This window comes from Bidens hawaiensis, unplaced genomic scaffold, assembly GCF_021521415.1.
Source record: "Bidens hawaiensis isolate Kalapana, Puna unplaced genomic scaffold, B.hawaiensis_p1.1 tig00039577_1, whole genome shotgun sequence".
Classification (NCBI taxonomy): domain Eukaryota; kingdom Viridiplantae; phylum Streptophyta; class Magnoliopsida; order Asterales; family Asteraceae; genus Bidens; species Bidens hawaiensis.
In genome coordinates, this window is record NW_027496966.1 from 14,558 (window position 1) to 37,146 (window position 22,589).

The window sequence follows — 22,589 nt, forward strand, 5'->3', positions numbered from 1 at the left end:
CTGGCTGAAGTGTTGGCTAAACTTCTGTTGGAAGTCTGCCCAGTCGTAGATGTGGTTGACCGGTAGACGATCGAACCACGCTCTAGCAGCCCCGACAAGCGTCATTTGGAACATGTAACACCACGTGGGTTCCGTCCAACTACTGACGGTTGCCCCTGCTATGAATCTGTTCAAATGATCATCTGGGTCAGATATACCATCATATGTGCCTATGCTGGACATTTGTTTGGCACTTTTTGGGGCGATTGCTTCCGCAATGTCCCTTGCAAATTTGGACGTTCACGCATTTGCAACGTTTGGTCTGAATGTTTTGGAGAAGTCTCGTGGACTTCCACCTGTGCTTTTTGGTTTGAAGGCTTGTCCAAAATGCCTTCTCGGTTGGGAGTCCGTTTCCTTACGCTTCCCTTTTGCCCTATGGTGAGGGTTCGCGTCGGAGTCGGATTCCTCCGAGTCATTGTCCAAGTATTCTTCGAATTCGTCGGCCTGTTGGACGGAACGCAAGCGTTCGTCCAACTCAGCTTGGAATTCCTTTTGACGTGCCTCCGCCCATGCCTTAACCTCATCGAGTGTTTGGCGGGGGAGTCTTGTTCGTTTCTCTAACTGGGTATCGGTGATTCCCAGTGAGCGATTATTTACTGCACTTGCCCCAGCTTGGGTAACTGGGGTAGTGTTCGTAAAATTTACTTCACTTGCCCCGGCTTGGGTAGCCGGGGTAGTGTTTGTAAAAACTGTGTTGCCGGTATTCCCCCCAGTAGCTGGGGTTGTGGTTACCGGAGTTTCTTTAACCATCTTTCTAGAAGTTTGAAAAAACTGGAGAAAAATGAAGTTCTAGCTTTATGCACGGATGGCGCCAATGAAGAAACACTAACCGGACCCCGGGCAGATTACTGGTAACCTGGGGGTTAGATAGATGTTTCCCACGAGGGGTTAGACCCAGAGAAGATGGTTCTTCTGATAACCTGCAAAACAGACACCGTGAGCTTGTCACTGAGAAGGGGGGGGGGGTTCCTCCTTGTGACCACCCTCCGGCGTGAGAATCAGACTAGATTGCTCTTTAAATATAAGTGTATATTAAGAGATTGCTAGAGCAGATATCAGGTATAATATGATGATACAAGATAAGATATGTTTAGATCAGATGATCATACCATTTGTGGTATTTATAGCCGAATGTAGGTTTCCAAGGAGGTGTGGCCGGCTGCAACAGTGTTCCTGTTCCACCAACAGTGGCCTACGCACGTGCCCTGCTGGTAGTTGGTGGGTAGGCAGCGGCTGATAGTGACCAGGCCTGCTGTGTACTATTCCTTTTCCACCAACTGCCGGCTATGCACGTGGTATGGCAGTAGTTGGTGAGTAGGCAGCGGCTAATAGTGACATACAGTACAGGAGCATGCTGCTCGCCATACTGTTGTCAATAAGCTGTCGTATCTTTAGTCAGATCTTTTTCCCATACCTCGTCAGGTACAGTACAGAAGATCTTCCCGTATCGTACGGACTGGCTTACTTGTGCGGGAGTATTCCCCATCCCGCCCTTGTGCGGGATTGTTCCCGGCTTTGCTCATTCCTTCAGGTGACACTGAATGATTGAGAGCTAAGTGCCTTGTGCGTGTAGCCTTGCTGCGCGGGTGGCCTTCCCTGATGGCTTGTATCCGAAGCTGCGGGAATAGGCGGAGTCCTTCACCACCGGGAGGCATTTCCTGCGGGAACAGCTTGCGTACTGCGCGTAAGGACGTCACGTCTCTGAGCATGGTTGGTCCTGCGGATCCAGTTGGTTTCTGCGCAGACGTCCCTCTTCAAGGTGAGTCTTGCGGGTCCAACTGGGCTCTGCTGGGACCTACCTCTTCAGTTGGATATGATTCCTATTGTGTAAAACACAATGTTAACTAAAATTGCAAAACTCGTCGCAACAGGCGGGCATGACACCCTACTCATATAGGGTATCCAAATTATCGTACAGGAGGTTTGAATTCTCAGAGACGGCTCCTTTCTTTATATATGTCGACTCAAAATAAAGCTGATGAATTTATGAGATTATAAAGTTTTATAACACTAACAAAGCTATATATGTTTACACTTTGATAAAAGTTAAAGAGAAATTATTATTCTATTTCTATTAAAAGTATCTGAGCTTTGTCATTTATATAAATATACTTTAACTGGGATATATTTGTTTATGGACAATAATTACTTAATTAAACATGTTCGCTACGTTTCTAGAAATTGTTAGGCAATAATGCAATATGATTTTGCTCGACAATGGTGATTAATTTTAAATATACTGAACTAGATTTTCTACTTGGCGCGTTGTGCTGGGTAGCTAGCAAAACCCCAACATTGAAACACGGGTGTTGGTAAAACCCGAGTGTTACGATGATGAGTCAACACGAATTCGATCAATATCGGCTGCATTCGTTACGATATAGACATCATTGGTAAAATTTTAGCGTTAAAACCCAAAAAATTAATTAGTCAAATTGACATATAAAAAAACAAAATATTTAAGACGATGTTTATTTGGTTGGCAAACCCGGGCGGTGGTAAAACACAAGTGTTGTCGTCCACAATGAGGGGGGTACTTGATACGAATTCAGTCGGTTTGATTACGTACATTACGGTACCGGAACTAAAAATGAAAAAATATAAAAATTGAGGTGGGTCAATGACCAATTTTTTTTTCAGGTTTGTTATGATACCGGACTGAAAAACTAACGTTTGATCAGTTATTATTACATTTATTATGGTAACCAAACTAAAAAACAAAATTCGTCGAACAAAACGGTGCTGCTAAATGCTGCACCAAGGTTCTTTTTTATATTATATAATAATAGGACAAATAGATTGTCAAACTCATTATACAACTGTTTCTATTAAATACAAATTTATCAGATACTGGATCTAATCATTAACTCATTTTGATATATCAAATTTATATTATTTTTATTTATTTAATTAATACACAACCATTATTTAACTACATTTATATCAATGAATTAGGATGAGCAAATTTGGTACCGGTACTGATATGGTGCCGTCGGTACCGAATCGGTAACAAAGATTTGAGATTCGGGATCGGTACGGTACGGTACCGATATTTCCCGTATTTTTGCGAATTTTTTGTACCAGTACCGAAATACTCGGTTCCGAGCTCATCCCCACAATAGAGTGGTGGTTTGTTGACAAAGACAAAATCTTTAAACACCAGGTTTTGGAAAGGGAGGTTTCGGGGTCAAATACATTTATGGTTAACTAGTTTTTAGTCACTCTTATGAATATTACTTAAATTTCTAACCTATTTATAATGTTAGTAATTTAATATTATATATTACTCTTATAGCTTTATGCAAAAACCACTAAAATATCACTTTACGTTTTTAACTGCTTATCCCAGTCTAATGTTACTGTCCCAAGTTATTTGATGTTTCGGATCCGACTCGAAACCTTCTCTGTAGATGGAAATCCTAACAACAGTGATATCATTTGGTAATCTAACAAAAGCATAAACCAAAATGATATCAAGAATTTGGCACAGAACGGGACAATAAAAATAATATAATATTAATAGGGTTGGCATTCAGCAGTCGATAAGAACTTAAGGGACTATAATATATTAATATTTAATATAACTTTAAATGACAATATACCGTTATCGTCCCCGTTATAGATCGGCCCAAAACCATGATCGGGCCAACTAGAGTGTATAAATTGTCGATAGGCCCAAATCCGTCGCATCTTGCCATCTTGTTTCCTTTTATTATCCTGCCTAGAACATTCACAATCCATTCATTATATTTTATAGGGAAAGATATTGTACGATAATGGTTTAACGTACGAGAGGTACATGAGACGTTCAAAAGAAAAAAAATTACTAAAACGCTCATCCAAACCCTAAACGCTCAAGAAACGCTCAAAAAGGGTTTTCGTGAAAAAAAGTGAAAAATTGATCGATTAATCATCCAAAACTGTTTTTCGGTGAACCAATGATTAATTTGATATGTATTGACGATTCCAAGATGCTGTGATATGATTTCATGGATCGATTTATGAAAAACGGGATTCGCGTACATAATGTAAGTTAAGGTATTATTGTATTGGATCTGTTCCCATATTTTGTAAGTTATGATTTTATAATAGAGACTGGTGTAATGTGTTATGTGTAGAGAAGAGAAAACACAGTGGTTTTTCTGTATAATTAAAAAGCTTCTGTTGCATCCTATAAATTTTTTAGTATTTTGTTAAAGTGGTTGTGAGTTGAAAAAAAAAATATTTAATGATAAAAATATAAAACGTATATTTAATTGATCATGAGAGAGAAAAATACAATAATATTTCGTGCAAATTTGGATTTGAAGATGAGGAATTGATGGAAATGCTTTAGAGAATGCTATAATACCTTATTAGATAAATATTACTCAACTAAATGGCAATCGGTTCAAAGGTAGCCTTAAGACTTTTCTTAGACCATGTGTAGTTAAAACGTAATACCACTAGGCATTTTGCGTCATGTGGCACCCTGTCATCAATGGAGAGTTTTGCAAAAAGTGACGTAGTGGGCAATACGCCACAATCCCCTACAATAATTACATATATTCTTCTCTCTCTCCCCTCCCCACACACAACTTTATCAAAATGTGTGTCATAATAGCGTTTTGTAGGAAAAGCCAACCCCAAAATGCCTAGGGGGCGGTGTTCCCCGGCGTTTTCAGCCCCAAAACGCCATAACTTGGAGCCATTACGGATGGTCTTATGAGAGGTCATGAGTTTAAGCCTTGTCTAGAACAATTTGTTCCTAATTGAGCCAATGGGTTTCCTTACTTCTTGGGTGGGTGGGTCGGGTCAATTCGGATGAAAGGGTGAACTATTGGCCAAGGTGATACGGGTGTTCAGGGCTTGCGGTTAATAATAAAAAAGTTAAATGTTGCTTAAAAATATTATTTTTGTTGTATATAACTTTTGCTTCCATTGTGGACGTACTTTGTTTTGGCACAAATGTCACAAAAATATTTGATTCCTAGTCTAAACACCCTTAAAAGGTATATTCGTTCACGAATGAAGAAGAAAAAAAAGTGGTCATATTAGGTGTATGTATTCGTAAAGATATTTTCTTGTAAGTGTATTCTTATTTGTTATTTTATTATACGAGTAAATTGGTATTTTAACCTTAAACGGATCTAGAAGAAAAAGTTTATGTGTATCCTTAAAATAAATTCGACATAGGGGTATTTTAATATTTGCTTAGGGCTATCATAAAACCGTGAAGAGAAAAAAAAAGGTTGCGCTAATATTACATTGTCTTGTCATGAAAGTTGAGAGGTATCCCGGCCACCTCTTGAATACCCCCTAGATCCGTCTCTATTGGTCACTATGGTTTATCTTTCAGCATCCACAATGGGAAAGATTTTTTTTGGTCATTATATTTAAACACCACCCCTATGGTGCGTTAAGAACTCTATACGGTTCTTATAGGGGCTATACGAGTCGTATAGCCCTCACATGACTAACTAATGTACGGATGACAGCTTTTCCAACCTATACGGGCCGTATAGCCCCTATACAAGCGTATAGACTTCAAACACTCTCTAACATAAAATGACAAAATTTTACACCTATACGGCTCGTATATAGCCCCTATATGAGCCGTATAGATACATACCAATATGGTGTGTGAATAAGCTAGCCCTTTTTTTTATATTCTCTTGAACCACTTAAAACAATAAGTAGGCCCAAACTAATGTTCTCTTTAACATGACGGTGTTTGATCCAACAACGAAGAAGCCCAATAAGTTAAAAGTGAATGTAAATGTGTCTTGAATCTTGATCCAAACATTCAAGTTGATAAGTTTGGAACAAATTTGAGGTTTATTACTTTATTTGATCGTAAAAAAGAAAGCAAATAGAAAAGTCGGTCTAGTTTTTTTGAAATATCCAGAGCTAACTCTTATTCGTTAAATTCTTGTGGTAATAAGAATTGAGAACCCGTCAACAATACTTTGCTAATCAATGAGATCAATTAAAATGTATTTTACGAATTACAAATGCACGCAACTTCCAAGTGGGTTAGCAAGAACCATTTTAAGTTCAAAATCACGTTTTGACATTCATGCAATTATTCATTTATCAATTTCCAAATGTGAGAATGTATATTTGAAAAGGTACGGATGGATAACATATTTCATTTTAAATGAGATCAAGCGCATGACGATGCGGCTACTTATTTAGAGGTGCACTGTGCACATTCAAATAGGCAGGGTATTCTAAACAAATATCCGATTCAATCAAAATTGGTATTGAAACAATGAAACTGATTTCAGGAAATCAGTATCAATCTGACCCATTTGCCATATTGAAATTGGTTCGAGGATATCTTATTTGGACCGAACTGTTTATGACTTCATTCGACTCGATCCAATGCATAAGAGAAACTATTATGAAAGACAAAAATCATACGAGAGATGGTGGAAGGTGTGACAAAGGATGAAAAGTATAATTTGTTTGAAGCAATGTGTACCCCACGATATAACATTTCAACCAAAAAGGTGATGCAAGCTTTTTACTGCAAAGTACACATGGGACCGTTTAATCACACTGTCATCTAGTGTATATTCTAATCACCATAATCTTTTTTAGTTCAACTCCTACTATCATATAAAAAACATTTATGTCAGTTACCAGGTATTGAACCTGAGTCCAACATTAATCATGTAAAGTGTAAACAATGGAGCAATCCATGTGAGCTACAAGATACTTTTAGTTAATTTTGTTTGTATCAAATTTATCCATTGCATATCCTGAATTCTTTAACTTTGGGCCCCAAATATTTTTGGACCTTGTGCAGTTGCACGGGCTGCACGGCCCTTGGGCCGGCCCTGGTGCTACCTATAGGAGACTGGGAGATGGAAGAGTTTCAATGAAAATCATTTTAACTTGAAAACTCGTGAAAATCATTTTTAAACATTGGTTTTGTTTTTTTAATTTTTACATTTTCATTCTTTTTTTATGGACCGTGAAAATACATATATTTATCTTATACGAAATAAATATATGTATATTACGACATACATGCATACATACATACATGTATGCATGTATTTTCACGATCTGCATACATTTTTTATTTTGGTAAGATTAATAACATATAAAAAGAATAAAAACTTAACAAATCGTGTTTAATTCCAATTCTTTAATCGGAACTTTCAAAATGATCATTCTTTTTGTAAAAATCTTATAAGTGATAACATTATAACAAGTATATTCTTTTTTCAAATTTCTACAACTAGAAGTCTACACTACACTTCAATGAGCCTCTTCTCAATGGGCTCACAAAACCGCAGCCTTTTAATAGGCTCATTAATCATTCATACTCTTACAAATATAAAACACATTCTCGTTATATTCTAAAAATCATTCACACATTTCACAGAAACCCCAAGCCCACTAAATGCAAAGTTGACCTAAACAAGAATCAGTTCAACTTTAACCCCTTCATATTACTTTTGATTTCTAACTTAAACCTTTTAATATAAGCGTAGTTATATCATATGAATAAAGTGTCACATTTTTTAAGATGATACAACTACATGCACTTATGACTTGGTCAAAAGTTGCATATAAAGCTTAAAATTTTTTTTGACAAGATCCCATATCACAGAAAAAAGGTAAATCCTTTAAATTAACAAAAGTATTCCTATAAGGTACTTCCCAATAAAGAAATTACTGGTCAAGGGAAGATATATATATTAAAAAGAGAAAAAATGTAATTTAGGTCAAACTTTAGCTTTACTACTAATAACAATACACTTTAGATTAATTTCACAAGCAATTGCAACAATATAAGGAATTGATGGCACATAAAATAATCACAAGAAACAAAAAGAAAAAAATAAAATTCAATGAATATATCAGATCCTTCTGTGCAAAAGCAGCCGAGAATTCGTAAAAAGTGTTTTGAAGAAATGAGAGTAAGGTTGTATATCATACGCCAATGCATCTACAAGCTAATTTGCTGGAGCGAAGATAACGCGGAGGAGGATTAGCAGCACATAATTAGTTTGACTCATCAATTGCGCTATGATTAATCCTTAATCACTATAATTAGAATTAGTATGCCCAATGTGTATTCATTAACAGAATCTTTGAATATGATTATTCTGTTATGGTATACATCCTTATTATAGACATTAATTGCTAGCAAGAGATTGAATGCAAGATAATATGTAATGTCAGTTTAATGTAATGTACACAAATGTAATGTGAAACTAATGATAATTATCTTGATATTGATACACTCGGCTACCAATAATTAAACGAACTTAACACAATTGAATATCTAGTGTTCAATCGTTATAACATGCATACGTGCATATCATATACCTTCACATAGTTATGCAAATATAATACTGACGGAATCATACAAACATATTACATGTCCGGTTTTTAAACATTGATTGGTTCACACGGATTGTACATGTTCCTGTCTAAATTATATATTCGGTCCTTACTTTTTAACAAGTTCTGGTCCGGCCTCAATTGTCTCTTGAACTAATCTCGTTTGTTCATATGTGAAACAGGGGTTTGAATATGGTAGAAACCATGTATTGGGTAGGAAACGTAAGAAACAATCTTATCCATTCATTATTAGAGGTGAGATCATTCCAATCAATTCAATATGTTTTTTAATGTTTAAACGGTTGAATTGTGGTAAAGTGTTGTTTTTTAAAAAAGGGCAATGCTTAAAAAATGCATCGTTATTATTCTTCAATCAGCAGTAAGACTCACCAAAATGAGTAATCAAAATTGAAGACAAAATGAGGCAATCGAAGATCATCAATGACATTTCAACCAGTAAATGTCTCGATTTTCTACCTATTATAGCAATTAAGTAAAAGAGTTAGTAAACCTTAAACTTTTTGGTCGTTCGAATTTGGTGCTGCTCCGTTAAATTCCCAACTGCTTTACGTTTTTCCGGTGAGGGTTCAAATCTGTCAACTATAGGAGTATCGGCGGCGGTTATCCATAAAGTGGTTGTGGTGGTGGCTCCGATGTGTGCAAATGAACAGGGAGGTAGTCGGCGTGATTTCTGGCGACCGGCAAATATTTTAGGTTAAAATCGAAATTCGATGATGTACATGCGCAATTGACCTTTAATTTTATTATATTTTTTGAGGTGCATACAGTTGGTGTGACCAGTTTACTTGATTTTGGTGGTGACAACAATTGGTGTTGGTTTTAGTGTGTGTTAGTCACATAGATGTGTAGGTTAAAGGGTCTGTTGGTTGGGCATGTGCTGCTAACTAGTTTATATTAGTTCAAGTGTTTGGTGGAAATTTTTTGGTTGAGACTATGTTGGTTTGTAAAAATGTTGGTAACCAATATAGTTAAGCTAGTGTTGGTATGTTATTAAACGATTATGTTGTTGTTGTATAAGTGGTTGGGTCGTGTTGCTTGGGACTGTGTTGGTTGGCGAAGTGAGCGTAGCCAAGATAGTTAGGCTTGTGTTGGTATGTTAGTAAAAGGTCGTGTGGTGTTGGTTTTGCTGTGATGTTGGTCTATTTGTGTATGTGTTGCACCAGGTTGTGTTACCTGTCTACTTGTGTCGACGTTTGGGTTAGTTTGGTGGTCTTTTTCGTGTGTGTGGTGTTGTTTTGTTGTGTTGCAGTTAGTAGAAGTTTATTGGAAGGTGATTTGTGTGTTGTTAGTAACATATTTTCTAAGTTGTGTGGAATTTAAAAGTGGACAGGTAAGTGTTATGAGGTGAGGGTTATGATGTGCTAGTAATTTGCATGATTTAAGATATATTGACGTGCATTTGATATTTGTAATGGTGGTGGTATAAGTTCTAAAATTGTATCTGATGGTGCTTGATTATAGGAATTAAATAGATTATATTTTACAATATTGCCCTTTATTAGTTAATAATTAATTTTTATTTGCTTAATTCTAATTGGTTCTTACATTTCTCAACAAAATAACACTTTCTATTTGATTCTTTCCCTATGAATCAGATGATGCATATTGCATAGATAACTTGACAGTATAGATGTTTTTTTATTTAATCTATTAGAATTTTATTTAGTTTATGTTTTATCTAGTTTCTGGTTTCTGATTATGGGCCAATATTGTCAAACATAATTAAGATAATAACTAAGAACAAAATGAAATTTACATTATAAAACTATTCGTGTGGATCCTCTAGGATTAATGGGACCGGGTTCTCATCCATCCTGAACTCTTTCACAAAATTTCATCCTGATCGTGATCTGTTTGTCGTTCCAGGTGAAATTTTGTAAAGAGATCTCAAAGGGACACCATCCATCCCTATTGGTACGATAAAAACATGAACCCCGTCCACCCCTGTCGGTAACGACCAAAATCATGTGTCATTCCCATACGACTCCTATCAGTACCGGCCAAAATCATGATCCCATCCCGATACAATTCCATATTTAGATGCCATAAGAAACATAAACTAATTTTTTACTGAAACTCAAATTTCATTCTTTAGTAAAGAGAAATTTAAAGCAGGCAAAAGAAGCAGGTAGCGTAATACATGATTCTGTCATACTGGCCAAAAAGTTTTCCAATCTCTCTAATTAAAATAACAAAAAAAAAAAGTTAAAAATCTAAAGCTCATCATGGTCTTCATCATCGTCACCTCCAGCCTCCGGGGCAGGGCCACCCGTCCTCTGATAAACAGCCGTTATAATCGGGTTGCAAACAGCCTCCACCTCTTTAAGCTTCTCATCATACTCCTCTTTCTCAGCCGACTGATTATCATCCAGCCATTCAAGAGCCTCCTTCGTTGCGGTCTCAATCTTTTCTTTCTCGTCAGCTTCCAATTTGTCAGCCAGTTTATCCTTGTCACTGACTTGGTTCTTCATGTTGTACACGTATGTCTCGAGGGCGTTACGTGCATCAATCTTTTCCTTCACCTTCTTATCTTCCTCTGCGAACTCCTCAGCTTCACGAACCATCCGCTCGATCTCTTCTTGACTCAATCGACCCTTCTCGTTTGTGATTGTGATCTTTTCCGCCTTTCCGGTTCCCTTGTCCTCGGCCTTCACGTTTAGGATACCGTTAGCGTCTACTTCAAATGTCACTTCAATTTGTGGGGTTCCCCTGTTTCAACAATAAGCACGATGTTAACCAACTAATTAACTAACTAACTGAATAACTGACCGAGTGACTAACTAACTAACCTTGGAGCCGGTGGGATGCCAGAGAGATCAAACTTTCCAAGCAGTCTGCAATCCTTTGTAAGACTCCTTTCACCTTCAAAAACCTGGATCGAGACAACGGTTTGTTGATCTTGGTATGTGGTGAACACTTGTGATTTTTTAGTTGGGATAACCGTGTTTCTCGGGATCAATTTGGTCATCACTCCTCCCACAGTTTCAATACCAAGGGTTAGTGGTGCCACATCCAAAAGTAGAATATCTGCATCATAATATAAATTATATAAACATCTATTAAAAATAATAAATAATTATAAGTAAAGAGTTTATGTTTACCTTTGGTCTCATCACCACCTTCACCACTCAAAATACCACCTTGAACCGCAGCACCAAAAGCAACAGCTTCATCAGGGTTAACACCCTTATTTGGTTCCTTGCCATCGAAGTAATCTTCTAGAAGTTGTTGGACCTTTGGGATTCTGGTACTTCCACCAACAAGGACAATTTCGTCAATTTGGCGTTTCTCGAGTCCAGCATCTTCCATGGCTTTCTTAACGGGTCCCATGGTCTTTCTAAACAAGTCATTGTTCAACTCCTCAAATCGGGCTCGGGTCAATGGCTCAGAAAAGTCAACACCGTCAAAGAGTGATTCAATCTCAACACGGACTTGATGCTGGCTACTCAATGCCCGCTTGGCACGTTCAGCTTCCCTCCTAAGCTTTCCAAGAGCTCGGTTGTCCTTGCTGATGTCCTTTCCGTGCTTCTTCTTGATTAACTTGATGAAGTATTCCATGATCCTTTGGTCAAAGTCCTCACCTGGAAAGACAACATAAGTTTAACACACAATAAAGAATGCCAAAAAAGTTTTTAAATTTTTAATAGTAAACCGCTCACCTCCGAGATGGGTGTCTCCATTAGTGGATAGAACCTCAAAAACACCATTATCAATGGTCAAGATACTGACATCAAACGTACCACCACCAAGATCAAACACTAGAATGTTCTTCTCACCGCCTTTCTTGTCAAGACCGTATGCAATTGCAGCCGCTGTGGGTTCGTTGATGATTCTAGCAACGTTTAAGCCAGAAATCACACCAGCATCCTTAGTAGCTTGTCTCTGTGCATCGTTAAAGTATGCTGCACAACGAATATAAAAAACATCAGTTTTCAAGGGTAAAAGGCTCAAATATATTTGTAACTTTGTTTAGTTATTTACCAGGAACTGTGACAACTGCATCCTTTATTTTCTTTCCAAGGAATGCTTCAGCAGTCTCCTTCATCTTGGTTAGAATCATGGCACTGATTTCTTCAGGACTGAAAACCTTAGTTTCACCATCTTTAAGTTTGACTTGAATATAAGGCTTTCCATCTTTGTTCACAATCTTGTAAGGAACAAGTTTCATGTCCCTCTGGACTTCTTTATCCTCAAACCTGATATACAAATGTTACATTGGTCAATAGTTCAATACAGTTAACTACAAAAAAATAAAACTGAAAGTACATACTTTCTTCCGATAAGTCTCTTAACATCAAAGATTGTCCTTTCGGCGTTTACAGCTGCCTGATTCTTTGCTGCCTCACCAATCAACCTCTCGGAGTCGGTGAAAGCCACCCATGATGGAGTGATACGGTTCCCTTGGTCGTTGGCTATGATTTCGACGTGTCCATTTTTGTAAACACCAACACAAGAATAAGTAGTACCAAGATCTATCCCAATAACTGTTCCTAACTTGGTAGCCTCTTCTTTTGCTATGGAGAATGCAGATAGACAACCTGTAAACGCGTTATTGTTTCGCATATTAGAACCAATTAATCCTTCAAAATAACCTAATGAGCAATGATTAAAGAAACTATTAATGGAACAACATCAGATGTATAATAGAGCTAGAAAGTAAGACATGCTGCTGACAGATGAAAGACTAAATAAGTAGCAAGTAACCACAATCAAAATGTTAAAAAGCCATTAGCCATCTGATACATAGCAAAAAAAGTAAATATTGATTCAGTTACACGTACCAATTAATCCTTCAAAATAACCGAATGAGCAATGATTAAAGAAACCATTAATGGAACAACATCAGATGTATATAGAGCTTGAAAGTAAGACATGTTGATGGCAGATAAAAGACTAAATAAGTAGCAAGTAACCACAATTAAAATGTTAAAAAACCATTAGTCATCTGATACATAGCAAAAAAGGTGATTATTCATTCGGTTATTGATTCAGTTACACGTAACGTCTAGAGAAACTAGTTTAAATAAGGGCGAGCAATAACCAAACTGAAAACCAAACCAAACCAAACCAAACCGAAATTAACCAATTAACTGAAAGTCGGTTATCGGTTATTTTTTATACCCTCAGTAACCAAACCATTCACACTTTCATACATTTCTAGCTTTTATACCTCCATTTCATGTATTCCATGTTTTACACATACCACCATTTCATTATTTCATATACTTACACCTTCATTTCATGTGTGTGTGTGTGTATCATGAATTTAAACCTTCATTTCCTGAATTTCTAAGTAAAATTTTAGCCCAACTTTCATTCTGTTTATTAACATTTAACTGAACCGATTAACAGTAAACGATTACTTATTTTGGTTGAGGCTAATAACCTAACCAAACCAAACCATGCACGTTGCACACCCCTCAATCTAGCTGCACACCCCTCAATCTAATTATGATCTATGTTTCCTCATTTCAATATCGACCGCCATATACAATAATCTCTTATCATTTCACTATTAATTATCAACTACATGTGTAAAATCATATCGACATCATCACCAAACATATCTTAATTCCAAAACTTAACCTAGTGAGAGCATAATAAAAAACACACCTAATTTTACTACTACAACAACATATCAAATCGAACGTATAAAACTCACCAGCTAAAATCAAACAGATATATTATATTAACAGATCGACGTTAATTAATCAGATCAGTAACACTACTACTAACAATTAACAAACACAAAACAGAACCCTAGGGTTCTCAGATCTCAAACAAATTCAAATATAATAATAAGCTAAACATATACCAGATCTACACTAAATTAGCTCAGATCTATACACAAACTTCATAAACAAAGGTGTAGTGAACGTAATTACCGATTAATATGATCGCTAACGCGACGCCGGACCGGCCCATGGCTTCTTCGTCAACAGTCAAATCAAATGTGTAGTGAAATGAACAAATGAAATGGTATGGTTTCTGTTAATTCAATTGGAGACTAGACTGTGTTGGTTTAATAATATATATCTATATGTATATGTATATGTAAGAGCGCGTGAGGAGGGGGGGTTTTATATACAGCGAGTGGGCTTTGTTCGGATCTTCAGTGCGTGTCATCAATGGTGACGTGGACCAATCAGGTTTGGACACCAGGTGTTCTAGCCAATAACAATGGATCTCGTGTGGTTTGACGTGGTGTGTTCTCATTGGTTCTCGTTACGTCAAGGTTTATGAATTTGTTATTTGTGATTTGTGTCCGTTTTGTGTAATTTTTTTTATTATTTTGGTAAGAATTATATTTTTATTTACTACCAATTAATTACACAAAGTTTATAAATATGGTATAAAAATCTAAAGAGTTAAAGAAAAACTATGGAAAGTTATTATTATTTGTTTAATAATCTTATCATGTGTTTTGAAAGTTAAAAAATGAAAGTTGCAACTTAATGTTTTTTTTCTATAAATAATAACACGCTATATTAACATTTATAGCTCCAATAATCAAGTTCTAAAACATAAAAACATAAACCAATTAATATATTTTTATAAAATTAACAACGTTCTGCAGTTGACCGGTTATCTTTTCTGACTTTCTATAAAATCAAGTAAAGCATTTACTTTGGCCCCATTTTGCTAGCATCGCGGACTCATTCCATTTTCAGTAAGCGCGTGTCCATGAACAATGAACGCGGGACATTATAAATCTAGCGCGTGTCAAAGAATTAGGTCACAGCGAGTCTCTAGATTTCGAAGCATCCATGAACAAAGAATGTCGCACTATCAGTTACGTAAACACTTTATGCATTCATTGAGATACAGTGCCTAAGTCTCAAAGAACGGTAGATCTCGCTTTATTCCAATTGAGGCCTCGAATATACTGCTAAAATCCAATTTTTTGATCACTTGCAACTTGTCAAAGTCCTATGTTATTTACACCCAAAATCATATTTGCCCTAATTTAGCCCTAACCTATTTTGTTATTTGTTCGATATGCAATGAGGGATGTTTAGATCTCCAAACTTGTCTTCAAGTAAAAAAAAATTGCTTTTCTATTGAAAAGACAAATTTATTATGTTATGAAAAAGACAAATTAAACCTTATATTTTTTCGTATTTAGGAATTGCAAAACTCAAGTTATCACGACTCTCATCAGTTATTGTATAATTGTTTTTTAAAGTTCAAGATCTCATGACTCTCATCAGTTTATTTTCGGTTAAGAAATGTAGACCTCTTTTGGATGGAATTGAAGCGAGCAATGTTCTTGTTTAACAAACGACAGTGCAACATCCTTCGTAAACAAGTGATCGCCGTGTAGCTGCAGTAATTTTGACTAAGAAGAATAGGTGGACTGGTGGAGTATCTAGTTAAAGAAGGAAAATAAACAATAGGAGTTTGTGTGTTTAAGAAGAAAACAAAGAGGGTTATGGTTCTATGCTTTTTTTTACTAAGTCATGTTACAAACCTAATTACATTTGTTAACAATCCATGTTACAGAATGGATATTTTACAATGACCAAGACATTTTAAATTTACCCCATGTATGTGTTAAAATTAAATATGTTACTAGTTACAACATGTTGGATGCAAGGATGGATTTTTATGGGTCCGTTTCTCCATGCTGTCTTCCTTGTTTTTATTGATCCAGCCCAGCCCAGCCCAGCCTTCGTGGGTTAGAAAATTGGGTCGCTTGTCATATTTGACAATTGGCATTATGGTTTGGTCCTTTCGAGTTTGGCTTTTGGAATACTAGATCTATTATATATATATATATATATATATATATATATATATTAAAAAGCATAATTTCATTCACTCTTGAATTTCACTATTCATCAATGTCCCATTCTTTCAGCAAGTTGTACAAGTTTTTAATGCACTGACACCCACGTTAGTTTCTTTTACCCACCACCGCTTTCCTTTCCTTTCGTTAGCCAAACGCCTACCCTCATAACTCCTCTTCCTGTTCAACTGTGGGCGTTAACGTCATCGTCGTGAGCCCTTTTTTCTCAGTATTTCCTTTTCTTTTCCCTTTCGCTTTCTTCGTTGTTTATTTTTTCTTCTGTTGTTAATTGAATCAAAGCGTAGGGTTTGGCTGAAATTGGGGGATTTAGGACTTAGGTTATTGTGTTCTGCAACATTTGGTGGCTTTTTATGGTGATTCGCTGATTCATACAATATCTTTAGGTAAGATTGGCATAAATCTGGATGTGTGCATGGTCATTTAATTTCATTCATATCAATTTTCTAAATCATATCAGGTTTTCGAAAAATTTTTATTTGCTAATATACATGGATAAAACTTTTATCGACTGATTTATTATAAGTATAAACCATTAATTTTAAGCATGTAATTATCTCATAAACCATTGCAAATAACTTTATTTTTAATACAAAAAACATATATATGTAATATGTATAAAAAAGTTTGCGACCCCCCGAAACTTATGTGCCCCAGCCGATGATGAGGCTCGCACACTCTCCGAGCCTCCCCTGATCATAGGATAACTCCAAAAAAATTATATATAAGGCGGAAGTAGCAAAGACGCATAAAGTAATTGAAGACAGGATATTTGGACTCAAGAAAAAGAACAGGGAAAATGTTTAAAAATATGGATTCATCTAAACTCATTGAAGAGGAATTAGTTTTTCTACGGTTTTTTCAATATCATTAAGTTAAACTTATTATTTTTATTTTTTTAGAGAGAGTGGATATTAGTGGTTTAACTAAAAAAAATCCAATTACAATAGAGATGCAGGTAAGCGGACAATAAGCTGTGCCGCCACCTCCTTTTGAATGGCAAAACCGATCATACTGAAAACAAAGTTATCCTTATTTGGTGTCGTTGAGTTATGGTGCACGACCCGCTGAACTCTATTTAAAATACGTAGCAGCATCGGAGACAAGAGACCCAAATGTATCAAAAGCAAAAGGAATGAAGGCATGTTGATTCTCAACACACACCTTCTCGTGCTTAGCAATTTTTTCTGCTTCTGCCTTTAGCACCGCCTGCCTAGCAACAAACCCGGTGTCCCTAAGCCCGACAAGAGAGGACACCCCTGTAAGGTCCACACAAGCATGCTTCCCCCCGCCCATTCAAACACAAGAATTTCCGCTAGTCGGAGAGTAGACATTCCTTCATGCGGATCCGACAAGAAATTCACATGAGCCTCTTTTTTGCCGAGATTCCCGCCCGTTTTAACACATCACAAAGGATATCCCTGAACAAATTATGTCTATATTTTAACCCCAGGAGTTCTTTGCAATTAATTGCGTGTTCACTAAAATTGTCTAAACAAACTTTACGGTAGACCGGACATGGCTCATCAACTGGGAACATGGGGATCATTAAACGATATTTAAGAATGGCTCGGTACTCCGCTGCTGACATGTGTTGACCTAACACTTCGATGGGGGTGACAGTCAAAAAGTCTTGAGCATGAGGAGCCTGAAGACATTCTAATACTGCATTTTGACAAGAGAACAACCCAAACTTTGCTCCCAGACTTAGGACGACTTAATTATAAAGGGCACTTGCCAAAGCATTTTGGGATTTAGGGGGGCGGTGTCCTTATTAGCGAACCTGCCAAGATCAAGATCAGGAATAGAGTTGTGCAACGAATCCATCGCACACCCAAAATAGGAATCTAACCCATCAACGCCACAATCACACAGAATGTGGTCCTGTAACTTCCAATATTGTGTTATCGAGGCTACGAAATCATAGGCGGAGACATCCTCAGTTGAATATAACCTTAAGCTACCAAAATGGATAAGGAGAGACGACAGTCTCCATTGAAAATCACCAAAAAACAGACCCCCACATAACAAAATATCCTCAATCGCCGCTCGAAGCCATTTGTCAAAAACAGAGACAACTTCTTTAACAAACATAGGCTGATATCTTCGGAGTCCAAACGACAACTTAGCCACCCCCATACATGAGCGAAACAAGAGAGGCTCACATTGAGGGTCACGCAGGCGATTAAGACATCTCATTATTTCCATTGCTCTTGAAACTCTAGTAATGGCCAAACTACTGATAAACTCAGCGTCCTGACTAAACGCTCCTCCAAGGAGTTTTACCCCTAACCCCGGTCTCCCGATGCCGATAGGAAATAAACCTACTTTTGCCTTTACCCCATTGCACGACGGCCAAAATACTCCGGTCTTTTTAATATTAAGCTCAAGCTTCAAACTTGGCCCCTCAGATCTAATAATGTCCAAGGCTTTAGTCACTTCAATGGCATCTCCTATAATCGTGCCATCATCTAAGTACCATGCATGGAAAGGTAACTTACAATCATCCCGTACTCGATGAATGAGGGGGTGTAAGGCTAATGCGAAGAGAAGGGTCCTAAAGGATCACCTTGCTGAACCCCGGTAATTGACTGGGTAAAATCATTCCCTACAAATAGCCTAGCCGGTTGCCCGTAAAGAAAATTAACCCGTAGGGAAATAGATGGGCATCTGGCACGAATCTCCTGTAGGTGTGTGGTCCTATCCACCAAGTTGAAGGCAATAGAAAAATTTACAGTAAGCAAAGGTATTTTGTCACAAAGGTATTTTGTCATCTCTTTTCCAACATTCCTCATAGCCACTTTGGATACAAGCCTTCTCTATATCGCGCCAACGAAAATAGGCCTAATCCCATTGTCGAGCTTAAGCAGTGGCGTTATGGGGGCAGAAGCCACAAACTCCGCCAAAGAAACAGGGCATCTCCCCCTAACCACAAGTTAACCAACTCAGTGATAGCTTTAATCAACCCCACGAAAAGCGTGGATCCTCCCCACATAGGGCATTCAAAATATGTTGGGACCTAAGCCCATTTCTCCCATAAGAAGTCCCTTCAGGAAAAGATTTAATACACCCTAAAACACTTTCAACGTCCACAACCAAAGAGGCATTCGAGAGTAAGGCCCCAGGAAAAGTGAGCGGGGGCAAGATGGGACGCTTAGCATTGAGGCCCTCTCTTGAAAGATCAACCCCGAAGGAGGCCTCGTCGGCTCTTGAGCCCATATCCATCGGTTGGTTAAAGAGCGATTGGATAATATCAACGCATCCGCTTCCATCACCCCAAGTTGCTGGGGCCTGCCGAATAGAATGACATTGTAAGGATTTCCTATTCCATGACCTACGCTCCTGTCGGCTGGAAGGCTTGACAACTTGTAATATGCAACGGGGTAATATCAAAAGTCTAAGCCAAGCTTCAATAGACTCTGGCCTAGACACCACTTATGTGCTAAAAGTAGTCAAACAATTTAGTAATTAAAATATGCTAATCTAGACACTATGTAATACTCTAGACTCTTAAACTACTAACCGGTAAGTGTACCGGTCAGCTCTAGTACAGCTAAGCAAGTCTGGATATCGAACCCACGAGACTCTTTAAATTGCGTAACTATGTAACACGACTATTTATTAATATTGTTTAAGAGAGGTTTTTAAACTAAAATTAAACCCTAATTAATTAAATAATAATAAACCATAATGATTACTTAACCCTAAATGATTATTATATTAATAAATTTAAAACCCTAATTAATTAAAATATGAATAAACAAATAAGTTACTTAGATTAATTCAGATGAAGAAAATAACTACCTAGGCTGGAGTCCCCTAAGTTATGGCTATCTATTAACTAGGGAAATTAAGTTATGGAACTGGGATCGTAAGATAAACCCTCGAAAGAAAATCCGAACAGGACCCTTGACCCTTCAAGAAGACACCTGTGAGTTTCTAACAAGTTTTAAGACACACCAGTTTTAAGTATTAAACTTACTTACGGTTGTTTAATTGTTTATGTTTAAGTATCTTTACGGTGAAATCCTACCTTACAACGCAGAAATCAAAGATAGCTAAGCAGACTCAGTTGACTTAATAGACTAAACTGACAATCAAACCTAGACGAACTCCTTACAAAGAACTAAATCTAGTAATCCTGATCAACAAAGATCTATTAACAACCTATCACCTTACAACTTTCTAGGCTAGCAGCTCACTTTTATTCATTTAATTAGTTTTATTGTTTCTATGATCTTATCGAATTCAATCATAAACCGAATAAGACCGAAGTATTTTGGCGTCGTGCAATGGGATAAAGGAAAAATAGGTTTATTTCCTATTGTTATTGGGAGGCCGGAGTTAGGGGTAAAACCCCTTGTAGGAGCGGTTAGTCGGGACACTGAGTTTATCAGTTGTTTGGCCATTACTAGAGCTTCCAGAGCAGTGGAACTAATGAGATGTCTTTCTCGCCTGCATGACCCTCAATGTGAGTTTCTCTTGCTTCGCTCATGTATGGGGGTGGCTAAGTTGTTGTTCGGACTCCGAACATGTCAGCCTATGTTTGTTAAAGAAGCCGTCTCTGTTTTTTACAAAGGGCTTCGAGCGGTGATTGAGGATATTGTGGTATGCGAGGGCCTGTTTTTGGTGATTTTCAATGGAGACTGGCCTCTCTTCCTATCCATTTTGGTGGTTTAGGGTTATATTCAGCTGATGATGTTTCCACCGATGCTTTCATAGCCTCGAGAACACAATCTTGGAAGTTACAGGACCACATTTTGCGTGATTGTGGTGTTGATGGGTTAGATTCCGATTTTGTGCGATGGATTGTTTGCACAACTATATTCGCTAATAAGGACACCGCCCCCTAAAGCCCAAAATGCTTTGGCGAGTGCCCTTTATAGTAAAACCGTCCAAAATTTGGGAGAAAAGTTTGGACTGTCCTCTCGGCAGAGAGCGGTATTAGAATGTCTTCAGGCTCCTCATGCTCCTCATGCTCAAGCCTTTTTGATGGTCACCCCCATTCGAAGGGTTAGGCCAGCACATGTCAGCAGTGGATTACCGAGTCATTCTTAAATATCGTTTAATGATCCCCATGTTGATGGGTTAAAACGGGAGGGAATCTCGGCAAAAAAAGAGGCTCCTGTGAATTTCTTGTCGGATCCGCGTGAAGGAAGGTCCACTCTCCGACCAACGGACATTCTTGTATTTGGATGGGCGGGGGGGGGGGGGGGGGAGCATGCCTGTGTAGGCCTTACTGGGGTGTCCCCTCTTGTCGGGTTTAGGAACATTGGGTTTGTTGCTAAGCAGGCGGTGCTAAAGGCAGAAGCATGAAAAATTACTAAGCATGAGAAGGGGTGTGCTGAGAATCAACATGCCTTCATCCCTTTTGCTTTTAATACATTTGGGTCTCTCGCTCACGATGCTTCTACGTTTTTAAAAAGAGTTCAGCGGGTCGTGCACAGTAACTCAACAACGCCGAAGAACGATAACTATGTTTTCAGTAGGATCGGCTTTGCCATTCAAAAAGGGGTGGCGACGCAGCTTGTTGCCCGCTTACCTGCCTCTCTGTTGTAACTGTATCCCCTTTTTTTAAGATAAATCAACAATGATATAAATCAACGAAAACTAACAAGCATGAAAGAGACAAGGTCCAGAAATTAAACCTTTCTTAAGATTCATTTAATCTAAATCATGTAATAAAATTATCACAAACTAATCAAGAACATACAGTAAATGACCTAACAAAACCCTATCCTATGAAATAATCAACAAGGGTAATGTGAAACAATAAACCTAAGAAAATAAAATCAAGTAATCATATGCATCAATTTCATCAAACTCAACAATTTACATAAAACATAAAAATCCATAACGAAAAGAATCCCAATCAAAATAAAACCAAACAAAGGTTCATCATGACCTAGGTAGTTTATAAAGTTTAGCCTAGCATCATGTAATCAAAATCAAACAAAGTAATTAAATAAAAAAACATGGTGAAATAATAAAGAACGGAAAATCGAAGGTGATAAAACCCATAATCTTCACTCTTGAACGTATATCTCTTCGCCGTATGCTCTTGCCTTCAAAACCGCCAAGAATCTCGAATAATAGCTCTAGTAATCTCCAAATTTGTCTGGTGGCTGTAGGGTATTGTTCAGGTTAAGGTTAGGGTTGTTTATATACTGAAACAGGGCCCAAAACTGAACAATAAACAAAAAATGTCTGGAAATAACGAGTTTAGGCGCCGCACGACGCGGCGCATGGGAGTAAGGGGCCGGTCAAACCGGCCTGGTCTGACCGGTTCTCCTTCCGGTTCCTTCTTGACACGTTCCGGCTTCTCGTTTTGGCTCGTTTTTCGCTCTTTTCGATCACGATCAACTCCCGGAACCTACAA

General features: G+C 37.6%; 1 protein-coding gene across 1 annotated transcript; it reads right to left on the reverse strand.

Moving 5' to 3' along the window:
- Positions 1 to 10,531: 10,531 nt before the first annotated feature.
- On the reverse strand, positions 10,532 to 14,445 carry LOC143591320 (luminal-binding protein 4-like). Its single transcript, XM_077071559.1, has 7 exons — positions 14,289 to 14,445; positions 12,674 to 12,941; positions 12,385 to 12,599; positions 12,063 to 12,305; positions 11,505 to 11,984; positions 11,193 to 11,430; positions 10,532 to 11,112 (listed from the first exon to the last, which is right to left on the reverse strand). Exons 1-7 carry the CDS (start codon positions 14,326 to 14,328, stop codon positions 10,617 to 10,619), a joined length of 1,980 nt encoding a protein of 659 aa, XP_076927674.1. The 5' UTR covers positions 14,329 to 14,445; the 3' UTR covers positions 10,532 to 10,616.
- Between the last annotated feature and the right edge of the window lie 8,144 nt (positions 14,446 to 22,589).

Coding starts and splice junctions, on each gene's coding strand:
- LOC143591320 (XM_077071559.1), bottom strand. CDS start 14,328: ATGGGCCGGTCCGGCGTCGCGTTAGCGATCATATTAATCG. Junction 12,600..12,673: donor AAGAGACTTATCGGAAGAAA/GTATGTACTTTC, acceptor TTTGTATATCAG/GTTTGAGGATAAAGAAGTCC. Junction 12,306..12,384: donor TGCAGTTGTCACAGTTCCTG/GTAAATAACTAA, acceptor TTCGTTGTGCAG/CATACTTTAACGATGCACAG.